The 26,937-nt window shown below is 46.2% G+C and overlaps 1 protein-coding gene across 1 annotated transcript in view; it reads right to left on the minus strand.

The window, feature by feature from the left end:
* The window catches only part of LOC144162582 (protein O-mannosyl-transferase TMTC1-like), a 144,578-nt gene that overhangs the window by 46,041 nt on the left and 71,600 nt on the right, over positions 1 to 26,937 (minus strand). Inside the window, exons 3-4 of the mRNA XM_077693174.1 lie at positions 12,196 to 12,269; positions 6,926 to 7,156 (exon numbers count right to left, since the gene is read on the minus strand). Of these exons, the coding sequence (XP_077549300.1) occupies positions 6,926 to 7,156; positions 12,196 to 12,269 (305 nt within the window). The remainder of the gene's footprint in view (positions 1 to 6,925; positions 7,157 to 12,195; positions 12,270 to 26,937) is intronic.

Genomic DNA, 26,937 nt, shown 5'->3' on the forward strand with positions numbered 1-26,937 from the left:
GCCTTCCTGATGCAGTACAGCCCATTCGCAACACAAATCGCATATTAATTCTCGCCAAGCTCATTGAAGCGGGACCACGCGACAGCGGCAGGCAAGCGAACGCGGCCATACTTTAAGTCGTTCTCCTGTGAAACGTACGTCTCAGACTTCACGCAAACGGCTAGACGCAATTTGCTGTGGATTGACAGAAAATCCCTTACATATTGAAAGTGCTGCTCCAGAGTTAAGCTGTCACTGACTCTGGGTGTCCTTGCTACCCCAGTTTGTTACCGCTGACGTATCTGTGAACTGGAGAGTGCGGCTACTGCAAGGCCGAATGGTTGTTCACAGAATGCCGGAAGTGTTCGATGGCGACGGTTTCCCCAATATTTTTTGTGCAACCTTCGCGACTTTCAAGGCCACAAGCTCGATAGAAAAGGACCCCAACAAATATAAAACAACCTCGTTGTCCACCACCTGCCCAAGGGCGCTGATAAGGGCATTTTTCAAATCGAGTTTTTTTTTTTGTTCTGTTTTGGACTTAACCCTAGTTTTTGCGATTAGGGTCCCCCCACCCCCCTTCCGAGTGCTGTTCAACAAACATTTACCGAAGTTAACGTTTTTCTGCTCGTAAAGTGGACAGTAACCGGCAACACATATTTAGTCAAAATAAAACCAGTTCGAAACATGTCTTAGAAACATGACATGCAAGCAATTATACATATCTGCTGAAGAGCGCTGCTCGCCAATCAGTTCATGATAACATTTCTTTTTTTTTTTTTGTCAAGGCGACAGCGAACTCAAGTTTGCTAACGAATTTTTAATACAGTCATTAGAGGGGCTATGAAGACAAAATACAAGTTTCGTTCATTAGAAACACTGCTTTGCCCGGTTAATAATGGCACCCATTTTATTTCGAACTTCCAACAAATAATGTAGATTTTGTCATCGTACTTGGCAGAAAATCCCCATGGTGTTATGGCCCACCACCGACAACGATGATTCCGAGGAAGAAGCTCTGCGCGGGCTCCGTTATGGCTGATTTGTAAACAGATCGTCTCCTCCCGCAAATACATCGCTCCATCATCAACCATGCCTCGTTTCATCTGCTCAGGCGCTACGTAAAAATATTAGAGAAAACATGTGAAACAAAGGTGACTCCCTAGTCACTTTCCCGCAACTTTCCTATAAAGTCACAGTATTCTTCGCGCGATTTGTGGCAGCGAACTAAACCACCTCCAAGACAGGTGACTGGACGACTGTAGTGTGGCCTATAGTTGCGTTTGATAACATCACTTGAATGCTTACATGCACTTAACACACTGAAAAAACTGTGGTTCATTCCTCTGTCATAGGAATCGGTAAAACACGAATGTGAAATGTTTTGGTCATTAAGGGTAACAGTGTGGATACCTAGAGAAGGCAAGTGTGGCAGGGGGCTGCAGAAAGTTAGATTGGCAGATGTGATAAAGAAGTTTGCGGGAATAAGTTGGTCGCAGTTAGCACAGGACCGGGATAATTGGAGATTAATGGGAAGGGCCCTGGCCCTGCAGTAGGCATAGATAGGATGGTGATGACAATGATGATGAAATGTTTAGCGAAATCTGCATCGGAGCATGGTTTGTGGGTCGGCGGCTTTCTTGTGGGTGTGCTTGGAGAGCGACGTCCTGCTAGCGGGTCACTTCGGCAAAGATTTACTGTCATCATTTCTGTGACGCATATGACGTCAGTGATATCTTGGTGTATTCCGGCATAAAACACTTTCGTGTTAAATCACAAACCCGAAAACGAACAACCCGAAGAATAACGTACCCTTTAGTACTAAAGGTTGCTTCCCCGCAAAAGATCCTGTGTGCAGGAGTGCACCCTTTACAGGCCGCTTGCAGCGTTATACTGGCGTTACTTCCGTGATGGATATGACGTAAGAGAAATCTTCGTAAATACAGGAATAAAACGCTTTCGCGGTAAAATAGTGCTAGCGCTTAGGATTACACTCCTGCCTTACACGTCCCTGTAGCGCAAAATTTGAAATGCCTTAACTACTTTATGTATTCTTCTGCTAAAAACATATTTCTTGGTTGAAATGGAGCTGAAGCATGTACTGAAACGTAGTTCTTTCATATTGACACCGGGGGGGTTTTGTCTTCAGGGACCATTTATGAAAATTGTGAACGTCTGAATGTAGACCCGTCGCAAAATTCGTAAGCGTCTTTCGAATTTCCCTCTGCAGCTTCGCCTTTAGTGACAAATTTAAGGGTTTCTTGTTCGAATCCCGACTAAAGGCCGAAACACGCGGTTCAAGGTGGATTTTAGCTAGCGAATCTCAGTTTCCGCCCAATTAAACCACTCGCTCGATATGTTCTCCAACGTGGTGTATGAAAACACAAAAATAACAATTATGAACAGTATAAAAGTGCTGATACTATTTGTTGACAAAGTCCACGTTGAGCCTTAAAGAATACCGTTATATTCACAAAGCTTTAGGTTTACGCACTATGTCCCGATATAGAGCTATCTGGCACTCAACAATATAGAATTGCTTGTGTAGAAATCATTATTGCACTCATTTTTCTTGCTGGTGGTTATTTAATGGTGATTAGACATTACAAAACCTACCAAACGTATATATGACGCAAAAATAATACTGTTAGAAAGAAATAAATACCCTTTCGGGTCCTATACAAGTCGCCCCATTAGGACCTGTTTGCGCACGCCATAGGTTTCCCATTTTTTGCTAACTGTACATTCCGCAGATGTACAAATGAAAGGTAAATTGCTAACAAATCTGTCCTTCAGCAGTAGTGGGGCTATTCAAAATACTTTCCACAAAACAATTTTTGCAAATACTCAGTGAATCAACAATCATAACGAAAAGTTTTTGTAAACCTATTAACCAGTTTATATAGCCTACATCACTATGATGTTCATGTTCAGTGTCTTCTTTCCTGCAAATTTCAGAAGCCCTGTGCTTCACTTGCGCGACGTTTTGTCGTTGTATTATTTATCTCTGTGCATTTTTTGTTGTTTCACGCTCATTCAGTCGATACGGCTTGCCGGCTGCATTGTCGAGACACGTGTGGGATCTTCCAAGCCATTTCAGCAGCGAAGCTGTTTAGCAATTCGTTTATTTCGGCGTTTCAGGAAACTCAATATAAGTGAGTAAACAATAGTATAAGTAAACACTATTAAGAGAGGAAATCACCGGCACGGACAGGATTCGAAACTGTGTCTGGTAAACCAACGGAGTTGAAATTCAGTCGTCTGACCCACTTGGCTACGGCCGTATTTTTTTTTCTTAATTACTCTTGGCTACGACCGTAAGTTAGCACCAGACAGTCAAACGACTTAATCACTCGGCGGTAACTGTGGGGAGAGGAATCACGCCCCTTTTTCGACCCAGATCACGTGATAGGGTGCACGTTGCACTTGCGGGCGCCTAGTTTGAGTGTGCGCGTTCCGTTCGTGCGTTCTGCTTCTTTGATTTGCTTCTCCTTCGCCGTTAAAGCAACAAATATGGAGTAAAGGTCGTTGCGGCAGCAAAGAAGACGCAAATCGGCTGTAATCGTGGGCTTAAACAGTCGTGATGTCGTAAAGGTTACGTACAGCTTCGCTACCTTCAAGTCTTCCGTGCTAATGTGAGCTTTCTTCATTTCTTTTCTGCGAAGCGCTTTCGCGCAGCTTCCTTTATAAATCCTGTATTTAAAATGAAAGCCTAAATTGGCGCTATACTTACTCGCCTAGCTGTCTCGCACATTGCGGCGTGAGCCAGGGTCCGGAGCATAACTAGCACTGGACACTGCAAAATGCTTTTTGTGCTCTGATAAGAAGCTACACGTATATTCGCGGAAGATGCACCGGCCTGCAACCAATAAGCGGGAAGAATTACTGGCGAAAACTGAGTGGAACTCCAGTTCCGACTAAAAAAGAATAGTTCACCTGTTTTTTCGGCACAGAGGATCCGCGAAAAATACACGCTAGATATATGGTTCTCCATGGTCAAGGCGCTATTATCACTGCAGGAAACGCAAACGCAACTGCTCGCTCATAGTGAGTTTAACTCATTTCTGCATGAACTTGACAACTCCTTGGCCCCACATTTTTAAGGCGTAGAATTCTTTGCCTAGTACCCCTACAGCCAGGACCGTGTAGCGCCCTGTATATTTAAAATATTACAGATTTCGCGGAAGTTCCTTATTTAGTCGTTATAATAGCGTAAATAGAGATAACTTGTTCAACAGAATTTTGAAAAACGAAACAATGGTAAAAAAGTATCAAAAATATAGCCAAATTGGCAAACCTAGTTACGCCCCGCATTTCCACTTAAAATTCATATTTTGCGGAAGTTCCACTTTTAATCGTTATAATATCGTAGATGGAGATGGTCGAACAAAATTTTGAAAAACAGAAAAATACTGAAAATAATAAACCTTGTAACGCCGTGCATTTTCACAAAACTACAGATTTCTCAGAAGACCGTTCCTAAATGTTTAGGATAGAAATGATGCCGATAATTGGTCGAACATAATTTTGAAAACCTAAAAAATATTAAAATACAAAAAATATCAGAAATGGCGAACCGTGTAATGTCCTTCATTTCTACGAAAATGCAGATTGCGTGGAATTAACACCTACCATCGCTATATAGTTGCGTAAATTGAGATAATTGGGCGGACAGAATTTAGAAAAACCAAAAAATCTGGCTGTCAAAAACTCACACGCTAGACAAGCGGCATAAGAATGCTACGCATTAGTACACACTTTTCTGATTTTCGGCAGATATTTTTAACTCGTTTTTCCAAGGGTCAAAGTATCCCCGCTTCTCTCGTTACGAATTCTCTGGGAGTACATGAATGCGAACAGTTTATCACCACAAAAACGCACACATGGCAAAGTCTGAACAGTTTATCGTTACGATTGCATAAACACAAGCCATTGCATTAAACAGGGACGAAAAGCAAAAGAACAAAAAAATTGAATCATGACGAGTGGGCGAAGCACTGTGGATCGTTCTTACCGTAAATCACCCGTGCTGCTAAAACGATTTCTAATCCAATCCAATGCAATAAAATTCATTGATTGATTGATTGATTGATGATTGATTGTGGGGTTTAACGCGCCGACGCAACGCAGGCGATGAGGCGTGCCGTAGTGGAGGGCTCCGGATTAATTTTGACCACCTGGGGATCTTTATCGTGCGCCGAAATCTCGTACACACGGGCGTTTTTGCTTTTCGCCTCCATCAGAAAAGCGGCCGCCGCGGCCGGGAATCGAACCCGCGACCTCGTGCTCAGCAGCGCAACGCCTTAGCCACTGAGCCACCGCGGCGGGTCTAAAATTCAATTTAATCCACTTCAATCCAATCCTATCCAAATCCAAGTCAGTTCAATCCATTCCTGTGCGCCTCGCGCATGCGCAGCACGGCTTTTCAGGAACTCTCTCTCTCTCCCTCCCGCCCTCTCCCTCTCTCTAGCATTTTGTGAACACTTTATTTTGTTCTTGTTAACCTTTTTCGTGAACCTTTTGTTCACAGACGTTTTGATTTACACAGTGCTGTGCGTCTCTCTCTCTCTCTCTCTCTCTCTCTCTCTCTCTATCTCTCTCTCTCTCTCTCTCTCTCTCTCTCTCTCTCTCTCCCTCTCTCTCTCTGTCTCTCTCTCTCTAACCTTTTGTGAACCTTTTATTTTGTTCTTGTTAACCTTTGGTGCGCAGATATGTTTTGATTTACACGGTGCTGTGCCGTGAGCACGGACTCCGGACGCCGGACGGACAAGCCTGGGCCTTAAGGTGCTTCGCCCTTAAAATATGGCCCATTTCCCGCCCGGCGAACGTGGCTGTGAAGCTAACCTGTTGTAAACCACTACACCTGCTGATGGGAAATAGTTTGACATGTTTCTCGTTGTCTCGCCTGGCTTGTCGCTTGCGCTCGGCTTCTGTGCCGGCAAATACTGCGCCCTGACGCATGCGCATGGAATCTTCAGCGAAAACTGCTGCGTCCTGCCTAGCCTCACGCATGCACTCACATTTGAATGACTTCAACCCCGCTTTTGGACAGCAGCTGCAAACCTAATCTTTACCAGGAACACATAGGAGGGGGGGGGAGTGCCTAGAGGTGCCTTATCATCCATCATGCGGTTTTGATGCCTGTTTCGTATGTATTATACGAATACGGAGTTCAATGTTGTATGCCTGATTACCCGGAAGCATGCTCTCGGCGTCTTGGGTAAGAACTGCTCAGTCCTGCCTGGGTTTTTTGCTTACGCAACGAAAATGTCCGACCAACGCGATGCTATCAGCTTCGCTGTAAAATACGAACAAATGAAATAAAATTCGGCAAGTTGTTCTCTTGCAAATTAGCCGAATCGTGCGAGCTGCAGAAGCTTCGGTGCTCGCCTTGTGGTAACGCCAGGACCATGCGGGTGCATTCCAATGTTGAATGCCAGATTTGACGCGTTTCGGTCAGCTCTGGCACAGAATGCAGCGTAGCGAACGGTTACGGAAATTCGACCCGGACTGGACCTTCTTGAACTTCGTTCCAGTTTTGCGCACACAAGCAAAAAAAAAACGAATAACAGGGCGAATTCTTCAATGTGCGTTGCTAAAAAAAAATACCGCGAAAACACGAAAGAATAACGTAAAACAGATGCACAGAAAGTAACGCCCGGTTTGAGTTTTACCTTTACAAAAAACGTTGAAGCCTTCTATATTCCAGCGACAGGTAGGCCTACAATGTGCCACTACATCGATAAAGTTTGCGCCTGTTCAGCGGGGACAGTAGGTGGTATTTACATTCCACAGGTTCAGCGAACATTCAACGTGTGTGCCTTTGCTCTAATAACCTTTCCTGGCCTCCATCTGCCGATCTCTCTGTCCACGCATGATATTCCAAGGGCACAAGGGCACTACGGAATTCACGAAGAAACAGCAAACGGAAAGAATGCACACTCACCACCACTCTCTTCCCAAGCGGGATGTGTGAGGCCCTGTGTCATCGGCCTGTGGAGGTGAAGGATGTCTCGCCGGAACTGCGTACAGTGTCCGCAACCGCAGCGTTATGCATAGCGGCAGAACGCTGATGCCTTGTTCCTTGGAGAGAAGGGCACACGCGGCGAGCAGTCCGCAGGCGGCGAGCCACATGGCAGCCTTGCCACCAGTCACCACATACCGTGGGTCAGTGCACCTACGAAACCCAAAGTCCGCACGGATTAGTTCTGCAACGCTGTGGGACTAGACTACTTGTAAAAACGCGGTGATTTTACGTTTTGACAATGTAGCATCCCTATAGCTCTGATCGCATTACACAATGTAATGAGCAGTAAACATGGAGACAGCTTAACTGGCCCTGATTACCCTCGGGCAGTTTCGCTAGGCAGGGAAGAGAACATGTCGACAGTAAACACCAGAAAAGAGAAAATAAACAATGAAAAGATACTGCAGAAATGTTTACATTTACATTTTAACAAAACGTGGACGCAAATTTAGGAAAGGAATAGTGGCCATGTCAATGTTGTAATCATGCAATTTGTTACAACTGGTTTTTCATAGCTTTCCATCTATTTCCCTTGTTTGCTCGCCATCAGGACACCTTCTATATTTTAGAATGTCGGGTAATATGAGAGGGGTTTCTTCATCTTCAAATTCGCTAGATTGGTTACAGCTTGGTGCTTCCTGCTTAGTTCATTAGCTTTTACAGACATGGAATATCGGGTCACCGGCTGCGGAGGGGACTCTTTCAGCCGAGCTTTGCACGAGACTGCTGCCTCACCCACCGGCACATCAATCACTACTGACTGCTCTCCGCAGCGCAGCGTTAGACTCCACCTGCTCTCGTCCCCCACAGAGATAGCGGCGCTCGCATCATTAGCCAAACCAACTTTAAAGATGGTATGAAGTCAAGGTAGAACGTTGTTCAGCTTGAAAGAAATGTGCCCTTCGGTAGCTCGATCAGCTGCATTCTAACCGTGAAATACGTTTTTAACCGAAAAAAGCGCCCCATTGAAAAACTTTCAACCCTTCCTCTACAATGAGCTAATACGGGCACGAGTGACGTTTTATGGGCGAGCATTAAAAAAGCAGTTGACACGGTCTTAACTACATGCTTAGCACTACTTCAACAGGACGAGAGGTTGCACTACAATCTCAGTTATGTGTCCGGGTGGTGGCGCTAATTAGAGTGACCCCCAACCGCACAAACAATATTCTGTACGTCACAGAGACCCACTGTGACGTCATATAGGGTGGAGAGTCACCACTGATTTGTCTGTTTTCCTTAATATTTTTATTATTTTTTGAAGAATCCGATGAAATTGGTGGCATTGTAATATGAACAAACTGGTTTTTTTAGAACGAAACTTCTGTTTTTGTTTTCATGGTCCTTTCAACAGATTTTACATTTCACTGGCGGAATACGAATGCTTGCACAATTCTACGTCTAAGCAGTCCTAAACACAGAAGTATTTTACCAATGATGTATAATCAAAATTCGTTGCGCTGTCGTAACTTGGCAGAACGGCTACGGCAACCTCCAAACTTGTCCTCGTCTTCAGATTGCACCTCTTTGTCTCGGCGCCCTGCGTCGTCCCCTTTTACCTTCCTGACCTGGTTTTTTGAAGTTTCGTTCCAAATCACGCAGCTCGCCTGAGCACGCCTGTGTTTCAAATTACTGCGTTCATAAAGTAAGAGTGTCGAAATTTCCAGACGCCATTAAACTCGTAAGGTTTCGTCTTCTACCAACGAGTGTACTGCCCCTAGTACCCTTGCGATTTGAAAAAACGCAGTTATAAGCCATATAAGCTCCCTGTAAGGACATCTGTCGCGTTGATTATTCGAAAAGAGCCGGGAACTTCGAAATAGTTAACGCCGCTTTGTGACGTTATCTTTGGCACTGTTTTTTCTGCAAACATTGTTTTAAAAGCCACACGCCGTAGCTCAGCGCGTTAGGCTGCTACATGTTCGATTGCGTCCGCTGCGGGCGGTAAAAATGCCCTACAGTTATTTTAACGTTTATTCAAATAACTAACCCCCCCGGGACTCTTACAATAGCATCATAACACTTTATAGTGTAGCAAGAAGCTACGGTTTTGCGTGAGAATGGGTAAGAAATCGGAGGGAGCAAGCAATGCATTGGGATACAAAATGAGAGAATGGGTAGTGTCCAAGACAGCTCTTGATTATGTGGGCTTGGAGTGGGAAAATGAGGAGGTCGTCTAAGGGATTAGTCGTACGCCGTAGGCAAGAATGTGAAGGAGAACAAACATACACTCTTAAAAAAGGTCAGGGCATTCACTAATGGAATACTAACAGGTTACTTGTCCCAGTATACATTAGGTACTTAGTAACTGGAGATAGTATATTTAGCACTAGCCAGGGTTATTAACTGAAGCAGGCAGTAAGCAAGTAAGCACCACTACCTTCCCTAGTAAAGTCGTAGCGATAACACTCTTCTGAGCGACATGCGTTTACTAACTGGCTATCCATAACCAGCATGACCTTAATCTAGTGCATACTACTTCCTACACTCAGTTAATTTACTAACCATACAGTTGTTAGTGGCAGAGCCTAAGTACAAAACCGCGGGGTAGTACTGTTTGTAAGGAGTTAGAAAATACGGCCGCTACTACCTTTTTACGACCTTTCTTATTAAGAGTGTAGGGAAGGCTAACAACATTCCATTCCAATACAGGTGCAAGCTCAATAATGTCGCTCTGGTGCAAAACGTTCAGCAAGCGCGTTGATATGCCACACCCAACTTCTGTACAAATCTAAAAAGTACCAAACCACTTTTATTTACGTAATGAATGTGTTCGGTTGAGCTTGATGACCATTTTGTCATAAAAAAGGCACCCGTCTTCGAAAAAGTATTGGCGTTGCTGGAACGGGATGCCAGGACGTTTGATCAAAAACGCACAATTCTAGCGCTACGCCTAACTGCGGAGATGTTTTAGTAGTTGCATAAAAGAATAAAATGACTGTTCTAAGCGAAGATGTACATGGCGCTGGGTGTGCATATTAAATGCCGGCCTTGTATTCACAGGGGAACAGAATCTGGGTTAAGGCTATATTCGGGCACATGTTAAGAACGGCAACAGCTCATGATTTCTTCGTCGAAGGGACATCCCTGGATGTCAGCGCGGGCGAGCGTTTTGAAAGATGACTGCGCTTAATGCGTGACATTGTCTACTTTATCTCGCGCACTTTGTTTGTCGTCGCTGCAGTAAACTATAAGCAGAATAAATATGAAAAGTCAGTGCAATGGCTCAAGATCATGTTCAAAAAAACTAAAGCCGTTCCACTCAGTGTGAAAGCTGCAAAAAGTGCAGAGCAGTGATTCGCCACAATGGGCCGTAGCGCAATTATCCACTCACTGCTACCACGCAATGCAATTCAAATTTCCCGCCTTCGCAGTGCTCGCTCACCCCCTGCATGAAACTGCGCCAGCGGGAGTTCTGTTGTTTAAAGACGATAGTCTTTCTTGGGCTACTTAAACCCAGAAATTTTGGTCTGTCTGTATGTCTGTCTGTCTGTCCGTCTGTCTTTTTTTTTCTTTATTACCGGTTTGGTACAGTGCACAAAAAACAAAACCCTGACACATGCCTCCACACAGCATAATGGTAAAAAAAAAAAAAACTTTTAACAATGACACATGTCTGTCACAACGTAATGATGAAACCCTTCCCGCTGCTACGGGTGGCTCGTGTTAAAAGCGTTTCAGCTTAACTAGTTCATCCAATATGTTAGCCCAATCAGGTTTCTCATCTTGCATTTTCATTACATCTCTGATATAAGCAATGCTTTCGATAAAGTATTCCCTTGCCGGTCGTGCATCCGGGTCTGCATGTCTCACGGCCATACGAGGTTTCCAGAGACTGTGCAGGCTCAAGGCCATAAACATGTCAAGTGGCATGCCTCCATCATCACGCGTTGGAAGGAAACGTATTCCGTACGGGGATACCGGCAGCTCTTTCTTTAGTGTCCGCTGCAGAATGTCCCAGTGTTTTTACTGTCTGTCCGTCTGTCTGTCTGTGACTCAATTCAGCCAGCCGGCCAAAGCAAAACAATGCCTGCGCAATAGTCTGATATAGTCAAAGCTAAATCTACCCGCCTATGTCCGGTGTAATGTTCATACTTGTCAACATTGTTGAAGAAGAACAAGACATTACGCAAATATGAGACAACAAATCAATACTGAAGTGATATTTGCAGTGTTCCTTTATAAAAAATCAGACATGCTTGACTTTCGCGAAATTGAATACTTCATCAACTGCAGAAAAAGAATTCACTCCGCCGTCGCCTGCTGTCGCCCGCGCCACTATAGCTTCTGGCGCCATTTTAAGAAATCAACCGGCAACAGTTACGCAAGGTTCCACTAGGTAGGTTCCGCGTTCTGCTTGCAACGCACGCGGAGTAGGGAAACGCGGTTCTATAAACGTTGAAGTAGGGCGCCTCGAAGAACGCGCGTCTTCGCCGTACGGCAGCGTTCGCATCGAGACACCCGGTTTGGAGCAGTGGAACGCGGGAAATTTAAAATGACTTAAGCAAACCTTTGGCGTCTTTACCTTGGAAGGAGCGCGACGCAAGAGGAACAACATGATAGGTGAGCGGGAAAAAATAAACGGAGGCATTTACTTTGCCAAAGCCGATAAAGACTATCGTCTTTTGACGGCATTTGCAGCGAAAGGAGCAAATACGCGGCCAATTTTTTTTGTGCTTGCTTTTCCTCCCGCACGTTCCGGCGTTGCACTGCCACTTTTTTTCGCTTACTATAGTACAGATCAACCCAACGAGCGTTCCGGGCTAAATGAACGCGGGCGCTACCGGTTAATATTTTACCTGAAATGTACCTTCAGTTTTCTTTGCGCTGAACAACGGGGAGCTGTATGACAAGCGCCAGCGGTTGACGAGTTTCGAACGCTTACGACTATATAAACCGCTTGTCTATCGAAGTATCTGGGTTATACCGCGACGACGGAACGCCATCTGGCTCTTCTTGGGTTCAGCGAGTGAGCTACGACGACGAGGCGGACCCCTAAAGTGCTCTGCACTTAATACCCGCCGTAAGGCACGCTTTGCGCCGCGCAGAGGAACAGTCGGCTGCGGTGCTGAGGCACAGTGCAGCTTCCGTAGTCGTTTGTAAGTTGTGGCGTGGTATACGAAAAACACGCTGCTGTATTCTGGCAGGATGCGCTGTCCCTCTTCACTGCGCATGCGCAAGAAACTTACCTGTGGTAGCAGATAAATGACAGCAGGAAGAACAGGCAGCATAGAAGCTCGGCCCGACCAACAATGCTCGATACCTGGGAGAAAGAAAAAAACAACGCAAAAATGAGCCGATGACACGTAAATCCCGTAATTAGAACAAAACATTTTATAAGTTACTATAGCGAAAATAAAGCTGCACTTCCAATAGGCTTTTTAATGAAACATATTTTCTTCTGTAAGTGTATGTGCATATGCCGTCCCGCACACTTGTTTTCGCTTTGGGTGGTTTGGGGAACAACCATTCCCGTGATATTTCGCGGAAAGCACAATTATCGGACGCAAATGTCTTTCTTGCGTGTCGGTTAGAATGTTGGTGCTCAGGAAATGTCAATGCAACTGTGTTTTCCATTTTATTCTTGCTACAATTATCTCCCAGTCCAAAACGAATTTTATTGTATACATATATATGTCTGGGCCGAAAATTGAGTTGCGTGCCTGTCTACGCAGTGGGGTTGTGTTAAGGTTGCGGTCATATCCAGCAATGTAACGATCCAATATTTTTTGTAATTGAGTATAGGCCACAATGCAACGTAATCTTGGTCGATACGTAGACCGAAATACATTGGCTGTCTTCCGCAAGGCGTGTATCTCCCAGTAGTCGGCGTCGCGATCTATTTTATGGGTGATTATAGCGTGGTTGTTTTCGAGCATTATTATTGCATACTCAGACTGAGCTCACAATAGGGCGAGTTAGTACTTATTCATCTTCCCTAACAGCGCGCACACACGAAGACTAAGGCGAAGAAGGGGACAGGACAGCGCTCGTCCTGTCCCCGTCTTTGCCTTAGTCTTCGTGTGTGTGCGCGCTGTTAGGGAAGATGAATCAGACTGAGCTCATTTCGGGGACACCATAATAACTGATGGGTATTGTAGCTAGTCTGTGGGGTTATTGTTGTAACAAAGGGGTCTATCCAGCGTCAATATAGATTTGCTCGTTCACGTACTTTCATTGCTATATTGACAGAACGCGTGCGCCGGTCGCCATATGTTCGGAAAACTGCTTCTAAACCAAACTTGGTTGACCAGGATCCAAAACTACACTAATGCTGGGGAGACAAACTGCATGTTACAGCATTTTGTAAGTTCGTTTCCATAAAATATCTTTTATTCTCTTCATCCTGTATGTAGAAGCATTAAGGTATGTGACGCCTTGTAAAGAACCTACATTCGCCCCACTTCGCTTATCGAAAAGGAAGCGATTACAATAAGATATATTAGAGAGTTTCAAAGGTAATTCGTGTATGTTCTGTTGCGATCAGTTATCCTTGGTTTGCAAGCGTTGTCAATAAGTTAGGCCAAACACGCACCTATACAAGCGCCAAGTTGCTTGTATATTCCGAAAGAATTCAAATAGGATTCTTGTGTTGGCCCCTGTTCAAACTTTTGGCAAAGTGGGCCTTAATGTGAGGGCGCTGTTGCCCCTGCGACAGTGCGTACCTAGCTGCGTCCTATTGCAAGTCTTCAGCAGTGTCTAAAACATCCATAGAAACCAGCTTGTCTGATAACAGATCAGTTTCGATGCAATTGTCAGCACAAGTGTACAATTCATTCAAAACGAGATATCTTCTGAAGATAGCATCCCTTTATTTTACAGTGAGCTGCAGCAGCTGAAAATACGAAAAGCTTCCATTCGAGCTAGTTACGATTCCTGCCTACATAGGTGGGGACAACTGAAGCGATTGCCAGCGAAAAAAAGAACGTAAAAGCTGCCTGCACTCCTCACATTTTTTTTAGGAACAGTGAAATCGAGAGCGATAACATCAAATTGACCACCGCTCAGCGCTCAAATAAAAAAATCAGGGCACTCTGCTCCACGCTAAGCTGAACGTACCGGGTGCCGAAATCAAACCGGTTTCATCCAAGGCAACCTCCGTGTTTTCACGTGTTCCTGGAAATTACCGCGCGAAGCTTTTTTTTTTTTTTTGTTTTATTCCACAGCAGGCGCCATTGAACGCAAGCGCTGTGGAATGCGCCGAAGATAATTGAAGTTTATAAACCGCTACCGACACCGACGTCAATGGCCGCTTTTACACTGAATAAACCATTTTCAGCGTTCGCATTAGGAATACGTAAACGATGAATTTAAACTTCGCATACCTACCCCTGCATCACTTATGATTCAGTGAAATACTTTACTTAACAACGAAACGCCCCTTACTGGAAGAAACATAATAGAAACGTGAAACTTTCTGCGCTGCAAATATAAAATCCGCGATCAAATGAGCTAAAGTACAAATTTACAACGATGCTGATATAAGATAATGTGATGGTGTGATTTTGTACCTATTAATTTGTGATTGGGTCATCCGCATGCGCTTATTCGATTAGCTTCGCGTTTGTCGTTGAACTAAGCTTCCTATTGGTTGAGCATGTGGCGTGATGAACGTGCCATCTGTGGGCGTGTTGGGAAATGCTTTCATCATCATCATCATCGCTCAACCATATGGCGCGTATGCGCTTAATTTACATTAGAACCCCCTATGCATGTAAAGACACCCCATTGTTTACACTGTACATGATTAATGTGCACTTTGTGGAAACCCATTGTGAAAATGTAGCCTTTACTGTAGTAAAGGCGCCTTTCCTGTGGTGGCTTCTCGCGTAAAATCGCCATATCAGTGCGGAAGAAAAGGCTTAGTTTTAAAAAATTATGAATACTGTTGCGCCTTGCCACGCAAAGGCGCAGGTGTGCCTCATGCAGGAATGAGCTATTGATTAATGATGTGCACAGCTCTCGATGTGAGGTAGGGCGATGCAAACTAAGGGTGACTGGCAAGATGGCGAACAAACCAAAAGCACAAACCGCAAACCAAACCGCTTCTTGGTTGCCGTCTGTTGCATGGCGCGCACCCACACAGGGGGCACGCCCTATAGTCTTCCCGGACTTTTGGCCTGGATGTGTCGCCCTTGCACACGTGACATTACACCATCCCGAAAAGACATCGTCTCGTTTCAGCACTGAGGTTCGGGAAAAGCAGCCCGCTGTTAGAGGTGGTGCATTGGGCGATCATGGTGCCAAGTGTTCCTTCGTGCGGACGTCGTGCGCAACCTCAGGCCGAGATTGAGAACGTCCCGATGTGCTATGGCTGGTTGGTGCAACTTCTTAGGTGACATCGCTTATCTGTCGTAACACCGTGTACGGTCCAAAGTAGCGACGCATTAGCACACCTTATGCCCAGGAGAATATGTCACGAGTCGATGCTGGAGATCGTATCGACCGGGGTCCCACCGCTGGTAGCGTTGAATGCGCTGACGTGCCGGCGCACGCGCTCCCTCGGCGCGGCGCACAATCTCGTGAACGCTGGTGTTTTGGCCACCTTTGGTGCCGTGTAGAAGCATGGAGTCAAGCATTGTAGCAGATTCTCTACCGGAGAGCAGTGTGAGTGGCGTTATCTGCGTCGTCTAGTGTTGCTCCGTGTTATGCACAAAAGTTACGTACGGCAAAATTGCATCCCACGCGTGGTGTTCCGCATCGATGTACATACTGAGCATGTCGGCGATTGCTCTGTTCAGGCATTCAGTTAATACGTTGGTCTGAGAGTGGTATGCGCTGGCTTTTCTGTCAGACTCGCCGCTCAAATTTCGCACTTCTTGAAGCAGCTCAGCCGTGAACGCCGTTCTGCGGTAGGCAATCGCGACTGTGAGTGCACCGTGACGAAGCACAATCCTCGTGAGGAAAAAACTGTGGAACCTCAGTAGCTGTAGCTCGCTGTAGTGCCTTTGTTTTAGCGTACCGCGTTGAGCAATCGCTGGCAATGACTATCGACTTGTTTTAAACTGTAGAAGTTGGGAAGGGGCCGATGAAGTCCGTGCTGACCTATTGAAACGGCACGCTCGGAATCTGAACTGGATGCAGTAGTCCGGCTGGCCGGCCAGGCGGTGCTTTTCGTCGCTGGCAGTCACGACAGGAGCGCACATACTACTGCACGGTTGCTGACTGATTCGGCCAGTAATAATGCTGCTTTAAAATGGCGGGCGTCCACGCGTGACCGAAGTGTTCGGCGGCCGGCTCGTCGTGGCAGGCCCACAAGATTTCGCTCCGGAAACAACTCGGAATGACAACTAGATAGTTGTTCCTTCTCGAGGTGAAATTAAATTTTGAAGAGAACACCGCCGTGCAGACAGAACTCTGGTAGCCCTCTGGCAAAGGTCTTCGGTGCGGTGGTAGTGTGGCATTCTAGGAAATCGTGGAGAAAACGCAGTTCTCTACGCTGTCGTTATGAAATGGCTGGGGCGTGCGAAACTCCGATGAGAGCAGTGTCGTTGTACTCGTCGTCATCAGTGGGGCAAGAACCAATCGGAACTTGCGAGAGACAGTATGTGTCTAAATGACGCTTTCCGGATTGATATACGACGGTCATGTCGAATTCTTGGAGCCCTAAACTTCAGCGTGCAGACGACCGGAGGGATTTTTTGATTGCTAGCCAGTAGAGAGAATGGCGGTCACTGAAGACAGTAAAAGTTTGTCCGTATGGGTAAGATCCGAATTTGAGAAGGAACCAGACAACAGCGAGGCATTCCGTTTCCGTGGCAGATTATTTACTTTCTTGCCTTGATAGCGTCCTACTCACGTGTGCGGTAACTCTCTCGGCACCGTCTTGCCACTGGATGAGAACAGCACTGAGCCCCACATTTCTGGCATCTGCATAGACCTTCGCCGCGGCATCTTCGTCAAAGTGGGCCAGCACAAGTGGTGCCTGGAAGCGACGTCGGAGCCCGTCGAAGGTCACTTGCTGTTCGTCGCTCAGACGAAAGCGACATCATCACGTGTGCAGCGCGTGAGCGGGGCCGCAATGTGTGATCATTTCGCAAGAAACATTCTATAATAACAGCAAAGCCCTGAGAAGCGGCGAACGCTCTTTTTGTTGGTAGGAACTTGGAACTTCTATACAGCTGCGAGTGTGCCACGATCCGGGCGACCGCCGTCTTGGCTGACTGCATGGCCTGGGAATGGCAGTTCTTTGTACCCAAATCACATTTATCTAGTTTTAAGTGAGCGCGGCAGGTCCAATGGCGGTACGAAGGATGGATGTTAGTCGTTCCAAGTTATTTTCAAAATGTCCGGGAAAACACGACGACGTCGTCGAGGTAAACTACGAACGCTTGCCGCTTAAATCCCGGCAGAACCGGGCCCATCATCCTCTGGAAAGTTGCTGGGGTCGAGCACAAACCGAAATGTAGTGCTTTAAACTCGTACAACCCATCAGAGGTAACGAAGGCGGGCTCGCGCTTGTCAACTATGATCTGCGAGTACCCGCTCTGTAAGATCATAGAGGAAAAGTAACGAGCATGTCGTAATCCGCCGACGGAGTCTTCTCTCCTGGGAAATGGATATAGGTCTTTTTTTCGCTACCTTATTGAGTTTACGCTAGTCGACGCAAAATCTTATACAGAGAGAGAGAGAGAGAGAGAGAGAGAGTGGGAGAGAAAGGGCGAGCGAGAGAGAGAGAGAGAGAGAGAGGGGGGAGAGAGCGAGAGAGAGGGAGAGAGAGAGAGAGAAAGCTTTTTATTAGAAGAAAGCAGAGAGGTCTGCTGGCATATATTCGCCTACATGCTACTCTGCGGGGATGAGGTGAAGGGAATAAAGGCTTTAACGTCAATAGAAAGATGGTCCTTCACCACATCTGAAGCTTCAGACTGTAGGACGCAGCAATCCGTTGCGTCGGCCATTTTTTGAACGACGGCAACAACAGTTCCTGAGGCGATCCGTCGACGTTCATCGCCGAAGTTCGTTAGCAGGACCTCTGCTTTACCGCACGCCAGTGACACGACGCCCCTGGCGACGGTGATTCCGAGGTGCAGCAGAAGTGGACTCATGACCTCCCTTATCAATGCCATCACCACTCAATGGGTGGTCACATATTAACACTAAAAAGGATGCACGACTGTGAGGTCAGGTTATTATTACCATCAGTAATTCGCAGGTGTGCCCGTCACCATGCTTCATAGTTTTTGCGAACTTATGGCCTGGAGGTGTCGCACTAACACACGTGTCGTTATTACGTTGTTTATCCCTCTCATCTTAATTAAGTAAACTAGGCTAGTATCGTACATTAGTTCCCTACAAATTGTATATTTTCGGCAATCTGTAGACGCTTTCTGAAGAAAGGGGGTTGTCAAGCTATTTTTAAGGGTAGGCGCAAATGGTGCGCTGCTTATTAAATTGCACGGCCGCGACGGGCAACCATGTAAGAATGATAATAAATTAGCGACGAATTAATTATCACCTGTCCTCAATCAACAACTTGCCGACGCAACTGGGAGACAGACCGTCCCACAGCTCGGCACTCATGTCGTGTGCTCGCCGCGGGGACTACGGCAGGTGGAACCACCCATATTTTCGTCCAAAATGATTAATTACCGCGGACCCGTAGCAGCTGGTCGGAATTATTAATTAGAACACGCTTTGCGCTACAAGTAAGGCCGAAAGAACAAGAAGGAGGCAGAGGGGCTTTTTTTTAATGCTGAACCCTGTGCAGAAAACAAAGAACGTGACATGGTAGTAAAAAAATGTGACATGCTACCCCGGAGCGTAATGGTTATCAGGTCGAACGCCAGAGCTTTGCAAGTAAAGAGATCGGCCATAGTGAAAACGTTCTCGCTTCGGAAAAATAGGACACCTGAGCACTCTTTACAATAAACTGGTTGGCAGAGAATTATCGTTCAATTGCAGAACTGACACGGTGGAGGGGCTTTCTTAGCTGCGATCTTCGCTTCCCGCTATTGTACGGGTAATGCCGTCAGCGGCCACATTTGCTGTTAAAGTAGACGGGTCAGGATCCACCGCAGTAGGCTCCGAACCGATGAACCTCGAAGAACAAGTATGGAGTGGAAGGTAGCGTGCTCGTTTTATGTACGGTCATGAAGTTGCGCCTACGCTGGCGCCACCTTCTCTTTATTGACGTAAACGGTACGGGACCGGTGGTGCGACAGCGTTCCCTCGTTGTCGTGATTATTATTTTCTTGTTGTCGCTTCAACCCTTTCAGCCCACTTTCTTTTTTTTTCATGCAAAAAACGTTTTGCTTGTTCAATAAATTTTAGTACTCCCATAAGTACAAAAACTAAAAAATAGGACTGGTAGTGCAAGTAATAACTGATTGGTTAATGAGCCAATCAATTAAGCCACATGGCAATTCAAATTTTACGTTCAGCTCAAGCTTTGTTTTAGCAGGTTTCTCTAAATTTTATGACCACACGAGCCTACAAACAAAGAATGAGATTCGCAGTGTACATATGTATAGATTTACAAGCTTGGGAATAAAACAAAGGTGTCTGTATTTTTGTCCTCAACGTCGTAACTTTGTATTCGCTCGAGCTTTTCTTTCTAAGCAGCGTCCACCTCCGTTAAATGGCAACAATGCCGACGTCTGTCGTAACAGTCATTCTTCAAGAACAATTGCCCAGAACACTAGCAGTTTTTGTTTTCGTTCTGTATGCGCTCGAGGGACTTTTGTGCGGTGGAGTCAATTCACACCACGAGGGCCGAAAGGGTTAAAGCGAATCTGTATGTCTCCTCCTTCCGCAAAATGCCGGCGTCCGTGCGCGTACACTGTAGCGTAGACAAAGAAAGCAAGCGAAAGCGCCTCTTTGCTCGTTAGTTCGAACTGGGGAGATGTAGAGAGGATTATAGGCGGAAAGAGAACGGACGTGTGCCGTCAGAAAATGTGTATGTTCACAGCGGGCTCTGGACGCGAAAACCGAGCTCGAAGAAATTTCCACTTCACTCCGGCACCCACACGGCAAAAATGGGATTGACGTTGGCATGGTATCCCTATTAGAGCACTGCACAGGCCTGCCTTTAGGACATGGGCCAGGACCTACGAGCCCGAACGGGGTCCTTAACACCTGGCCTCGGCCAGACCCAGGCCCGTAGTCTGAAGCCTAGGCATGGCCAGTGGTCGATCATTTATTTTTAGGCCTAGGGAGGACCCGCGTTTGTGTGACCAGGCCCGGCCTTAGACGCTGAGAAAATTTGTTTATTATATTTGGTGGAAAGTCTTCGTTACGGAAAATGACACGAAGCATCTAGTCTGTGCAGCGCGCGTCATAAATTAAACATAAAAAATTAGTGTTAATATGTGTCCGTACTTTAGCTTGCACCGTCTTCAGTTCACGTCACATCAGTGTAATAAGAGCTCGTATTCTTACACCAAAGGCATCGTCACCTTCGATAACCAAATTATTGGCAACGTCACGTGGTTGTCTCCGCCCCATGTGGGTATGCTGAAATTTTTTTGTGCGCGTTTCAATCCACGAGTATGCACGTGCATGAAAATTTTTCACCTCCGTTGCTCAGTGGTTGCTCGGCGGTGCTATTTCTTTTGCAAGCGAATTCAATTCCCGGCCACGGCAGTCGCATTTCGATGGGTGCGACTGCGACATGCAAAACACACGTGCACATAGACCTAGGTGCTCAGCTCCTAGTTGTCGCATTTCATCACCTTCCCGCTACGGCATTCCTTTTTATAGTATCTTTGGTATGTTATACCGCAAAATATAAAATATTGATGCAGTACCTGAACTGAAATTTAAATTGCACTACACTGACTGTCTGACCTAGCAAAACACGTCTTTGAAACAAACCAGTAGAGCTAACATCAAGAAGCGCGTGGAAATAAACTAAGGACATTCCTTTTAATGCTCTTTTCTGCAATTGACGTCGGTAATATTCACGGCCAGGCCCATGAATTCAAGCCCGAGCCCGGCCCGCGCCCACTGCTTCGAGCATGGGCCCTGCCCGAGCCTGCGGATAAACGCTCCGGGCCCGGGCTTTCCGGTCATCCCGGGCCCGTGCAGTGCTTTAATCCCTATCCCCTCTCAGTCCCAAAAAGCACAGCATCCCTGTGGTCACCAGAACAGTGATCTCTTCTGTGTGCGCGGGAACGGAGGGGGCGGTTGGACGACTGAGCTTTAAGAGCACCACGATCTTGTACGCAACATTTAGCAAGAGCATACCAGCTTATATTTTCAAGGAAATCATTTCAACACACGGAGAAACACACATCGCACTCACTCTACTGAGGATGTCCTGGTGTTGGTACTGTACGTGCGGTGTACGGTTAGAGGAATCGGAAAAATCGAAGAACTATGGGCGGCGAAATATACTTTGGCAAAGCCTTGAAGACACACACAAAATAAAACGAGAGTTTAAGAAGCGAAAAAGACACACAGCTTCTCTTAAACACCTCATGCAACAAAATATCAGGAAAATTAATAATTAAAGAACAAGTAGTAGGCGGGTGCATGTTCGTCTCACATTCAGAATGGTCATGGCTCAATCCCGGATACAGAATTCACCAATTGTTTCTACATAATGATCTACGTTGTTTATAGCAACTTTATTGATATTGTGGCATCGTTTAGAGCGTTTCTTGGGCTGTATTTTAACGTTTCGGTGGTCAGAAACTTTGTCTGCCATCTCTCGGCTATTTTTGGGTACCTATTTGTTTCGAAGGCGGAATTTCGTGCCGCTGCGTTTGTATTATTGAACCGTTTTTCAATATGGTACCGTATTGGGCTAGTTGGAAAATGGGTATCATGGCCAGCGCTAACAGAAGCACGGCACAAGAAGAGTAGTAACTACATAAGCACTGTCTAACAACTGAAGTGTTATTGGGAAAACACGCGTCGTTTAACCAAACACTTAAGCAAAAACTAAAAACAAACAAACGGCCATTAAGACGTCTCTCTCACCCGCCGCGGTGGCTCAGTGGCTAAGGCGTTGCGCTGCTGAGCACGAGGTCGCGGGTTCGATTCCCGGCCGCGGCGGCCGCTTTTCTGATGGAGGCGAAAAGCAAAAACGCCCGTGTGTGCGAGATTTCGGCGCACGATAAAGATCCCCAGGTGGTCAAAATTAACCTGGAGTCCTCCACTACGGCGCGCCTCATCGCCTGCGTTGCGTCGGCGCGTTAAACCCCACAATCAATCAATAAGACGTCTCTCTCACAAACACTCAGGCACATGATTTCTCTGAGAAGGCAACCTCGGCATCTGTTAACGCAAATGAAGGGACGATCACTCGCGTGTCTCAGGTTTTTATAATATTCCATGCTTCGGCGCCGTCCCTTCGTGCGCTGGATTATGTGTACCATCCCCACGACTGCGCGATTGAGATCGAAAGCGCAGCCGCACTCCCAGCTGAGGGGCTCAGATTCTCGAGTTGAAGCGCACGGTAATGCTGATGATACACAAAAGCCAGCGCGCTCGGGATATTGCCGAAGCATAGAAGATTACAACACCTTTACATTTCAGACAAGCAGAGCTCAACCGCCTCTTCTCTGGACAGTTGAGAGCATACGCAGATGGTTTGTGGAGTCACCGTGTTCGCGCGTTTTTTTTTTTTCTGCGCACCCACGGAACAGTCCACAATGGCGGCGTCCAAGTCGTTTTGATTTCAAGGACGTATAAAAAACGGAAACACGTGCGTGAGCCAACGTTCGACTGCGCCGACAGATGCCGAGGCTGCCTTCTTATATAAATCGTGTGTATAAGTGTTTGGGTGAGGTACGTTTTAATGGCCGCGTGTATTTTCTCTGGTTTTTTTATTCCAGTTTGTGAATAAATACCACGCATTTTCCTAACAAAACTTCAGTGGTTAGACAGCGCTTGTGTCATTCCTACTATTTGTGTCCCGCGCTTTCGTTTAGGCTGACCATCATGATCATGAAGAGTTTTTTAAAGCGAAAGCTTTCTTAGTGGGACGGATGCGTCCTGTCAGAAAACTAATGCATTTCCTCATATATCAGTCAGCCGACCGGAAATCTCTTATGAGATCTCTAGATACAGCGCTTACGCGAAGCCAGGCTTCTATTGTATCGAAGCGGTTACTTGGAAATCGCGGGAAAAAACGGTTTAGATAAGACAATACACGCATCGATCATGAAGTAGCCTTTATCTCAAGAACCACGTATCGGCGTACACTATATCATTCGTAGATGCGTTTACTTGGTGCACAAAAAATCTTCGCATGAGCATGTTTTCGGTGTGTGATTTGGGTCTTTTGAGGTTTGAAGATCGATTGGACGCACTTTGAACGAAGGTTGGGCGCACTTTTACGGAACGTATTGACGCCATTTTGGCGTAGTTTTGATGCGAGAAATCTTTCGCGTTTCTCTCAACTTTTTTTAGGACGGGATTGTGAATTTTTAAGAGAAGCACCTGGCGTCGCTAATACACCCGGACCCTTATTTTGTGGGCAATTCTTATTATCAGATTCGACCAGTATGACAGCACAAAGCAGAACAGAATTTAGGACTGTATTTGTCGTTTGCCTAAGCAGTGTACACAAAATTCACACCTAATTTTTAATCTCTCGACACACTGCCCAACCCAATCTTACCTCCGATCACCGTCTCGGTGTTCCTACTCCTTGCCGAGTTTACAAAATATGCGCACGCAATTGTACGCAGCGTTATACACAAATTTAGAAGATACTTTTTTTCAGATTGTGAGAAAAACAAAGGAAAAACAGGGAACATGTGAGTAAACGTAGTTATCTCTGTTCCCACACCACTGCACGCGGCTATGGTTCACAAAACAATTCTCAGCCTCCAGAAATAAATTGCAGCTCAAGCTCTGTACCCTGACCGAAAACAAGCCTAATTCCTCATTATTACTTTGCCTCAGTATCCGTTGACAATCATCCCTTGTTCCAAATGTCGGAGTACACATAATGTGTTACCCGCCGCGGTGGCTCAGTGGCTAAGGCGTTGCGCTGCTGAGCACGAGGTCGCGGGTTCGATTCCCTGCAGCGGCGGCCGCTTTTCTGATGGAGGCGAAAAGCAAAAACACCCGTGTGTACGAGATTTCGGCGCACGTTAAAGATCCCCAGGTGGTCAAAATTAATCCGGAGCCCTCCACTACGGCGCGCCTCATCGCCTGCGTTGCGTCGGCGCGTTAAACCCTACAATCAATCAATCATCATTCAACACATAATGTGTTTCGTTGGCTCAAATCATCCAGAAGCTCTTGATTTTGATGTGCGACTCTTCACAACGATGCCTTTAAAAAGCCTGGAGGTGAGTTGTTAAGGTCCGAAGAGATTGTTTGTCCTTCTCTCCTGTTTTCACATTGCCTATTAGGCCCTAACCACGTGACAGTGTTTGGTCACCTGTTAAGTCGCTCAAAACTTACACGCTAAGTATTCCATCGGAGTCTATTTACCCGTCATTTATAACCAGATACATCAATGTTGCGGTCATTTCCTTCTTCCTTGTGTTTGCCTCTGTGATTTCAAAGGTTTCCTAATAACCTGGCCAAATTCCCAATCACTATCGACAACCATGCAATCCGCTTGTAACTGTCAAGACTAGTACGTGAGCTGCTGTGAGGTGTGCGACATCAACGCCAGGGTAGACTTGCTGGTCTACATCTTCATCAGCCACATCACCTCCTCCCCCCACCTCAGCGATGGCACCAATGACTACTTTCCCCTTCGTAAAGAAACAAAACACGAGGATGAAATTGATGACGACGCATTGTTGCCGCCTTCTTGATGGTTGCGTTCAGTTGTTGCCACTCGCCTCACCCCACCCTGCATCCCACCAAAGAAAAAAATTGAGCGCATTAGATAGTTTGCACGCTGTTTTAAATCCGCGACCAACAACCAGCGCCAGCCTAAAGCAACGTCCAACAATTTTCAACAGCAATTCCTGCTTCTGCGGTGCTCCACTTCTTCATGAAAAAATTATCGTTCTCAATCGCATATTTCGGTGTACGTCTGGCACACAGGTATTCTTTTTCGTCATGACGCATCGTCATCGCCACCTTCCCTACCCGTTAATGGTTCCGAGTGACGAGTTGGATAACGACCCCTTCACTCATAATAGCCCTCGGCCGGTCATCGCTCTCCCCGGTAACATGTCGGAGCGGCGACAAACGAACGAATCCTAGATCTTTTACGGGCACAGTCTACCTGGCCGCAGCCAGACAGTGCATTTTTTTATTACGCAGTAACACGGGACTGATTGTGGACAAAGACAATGCGGGGGAGACGAGTGGGTGCAATCTGGCTCTAATTAGGGTGATGGCCTGCTTCAGTGTTCGCGAAAAGCTCTTTTTTCCTCACAGGCTTGTCCTTCCGCTTTCATTAGGTTTTTATTTTCATGGCGGCAGCGCTCAGTTCAATTATATGTGACTACGAATAGGCAAAAAGTGGCATTTCCGCCGATCTTTAAACCTGCTTCCCGGCTACCAAAACTACCAGAAAAACGAAGAGAAATTTACTGAAGTGGAAGCGTTCTTTGCGGGACCGATGGCGTCCTATAGACAGGCTGCAGACCCCATAGACCAGTTGGTCGACCAAAAAGTTCTGATAAAGATGTCTGGACACAAAACGCATCCATGAAACCGGGCTCCGATTGTTCAAGACGGTTACTTGAAAGTCGCGAAAAACTGAGTTTCAGATAAGGCAATCCACGCATAGATTGTGAGAAGAAGTACAACAGCATACAATATCTCACAAACCAAGTGTCGGTTTACGTTTCGGTAGTTCACAGATGGGTTTACTTAATGCGCGAAGAATCTTCGGAGGGGTCAGTCATTCGTTTGCGATTTGGGTCTTTGAAGGTTTTAACTATCGATAGGACGCCCTTTTAGCATTCGCTCTCCTCTTAACTTGCTTTAGGAAGGGGTGGTGATTTTTTTAGTCAGATTCCCCGGTAGGAATCGAATCCGAATCTTAAATATGAACAATGGCATCACTAACGACTGACCTAGGCGAAGCAAGATGACTGCTAGGAGATCAGAGGAATGGCAACTGCGTGTGTGTCAGTGTCATCGGGCCGAACACTCTGGCGTCGCCCGGATTGGTGCTAGATTCATCGACGCGACACTTTAGATTTCCAGAGACAGCGATTAACTGGTCGCGCAGCAACACAGACGCCTTTACCTTCAGCAATTTTCCTTTTGTGAAAAATTTATCACGTTATTCCTATCACGGCGCGAAGCAGCCGCTGTAGGGTAGTCGCGCTAGTGTTCACTAGATTAACAAATTAAAGCTGACTCTTGAATTCCTGGCTCTTTTTGAAGATATCAAATATACCAACGAATGAAGATGTAGAGGCTTTCCCTTGTGAGTGCAGTATCGGCTGTTACTTTCTGACGTCATTTGCAGCGGAATGAGTGGATACACGTCCACTTGTTATGGTAGAATGGTAGAACGCAGTTCTCTCTGACAACATCAATTTTCTTTTTTTGAGGATTCCATAAAAGTTTTATGAACTAAACTGAATGGCTAACTTAACAAGTCTTACTTCTCTGTATAGTACAATAACAACCGGTTTGTTCCGGGCAGGTGCGCGCATTATTCGGGTAAGTGCTTCGTCCTTGATGTGAAATTGCGGCCGAAAATATCCATTGCTACATGCTTAAAATAGCCGCAGAGGTTCATAGATTTGCAATGCTTGTTTCGTATGCGATATTTTTTGTCTGACCTTTTCCAGTCATCAAAGACCATGATTTCTTCAACCGCATCTCTTTTCCCTTTCGGGCCCCTAGACACCAGGGGCACGGTTCGCGCCGCACCCTTGGGAAAATTTCTGCGGTCACGAAATGCTCCGTACTGTTTCCGTCCGACGTGACGAACAAACCGCTCACGTCGTCGCTTTTTTCTTTATGGCTTCAATTCGAGCGGCGACGGAACATACGCCACGTTTCCCAAGAAAGAACGACGGAAGCGAAAACACGAACATTGTTGTCGCCAC

The sequence above is a fragment of the Haemaphysalis longicornis genome, unplaced genomic scaffold (genome assembly GCF_048455015.1).
Source record: "Haemaphysalis longicornis isolate Haplotype H1 unplaced genomic scaffold, Haemaphysalis longicornis Haplotype H1 scaffold_12, whole genome shotgun sequence".
NCBI lineage: Eukaryota > Metazoa > Arthropoda > Arachnida > Ixodida > Ixodidae > Haemaphysalis > Haemaphysalis longicornis.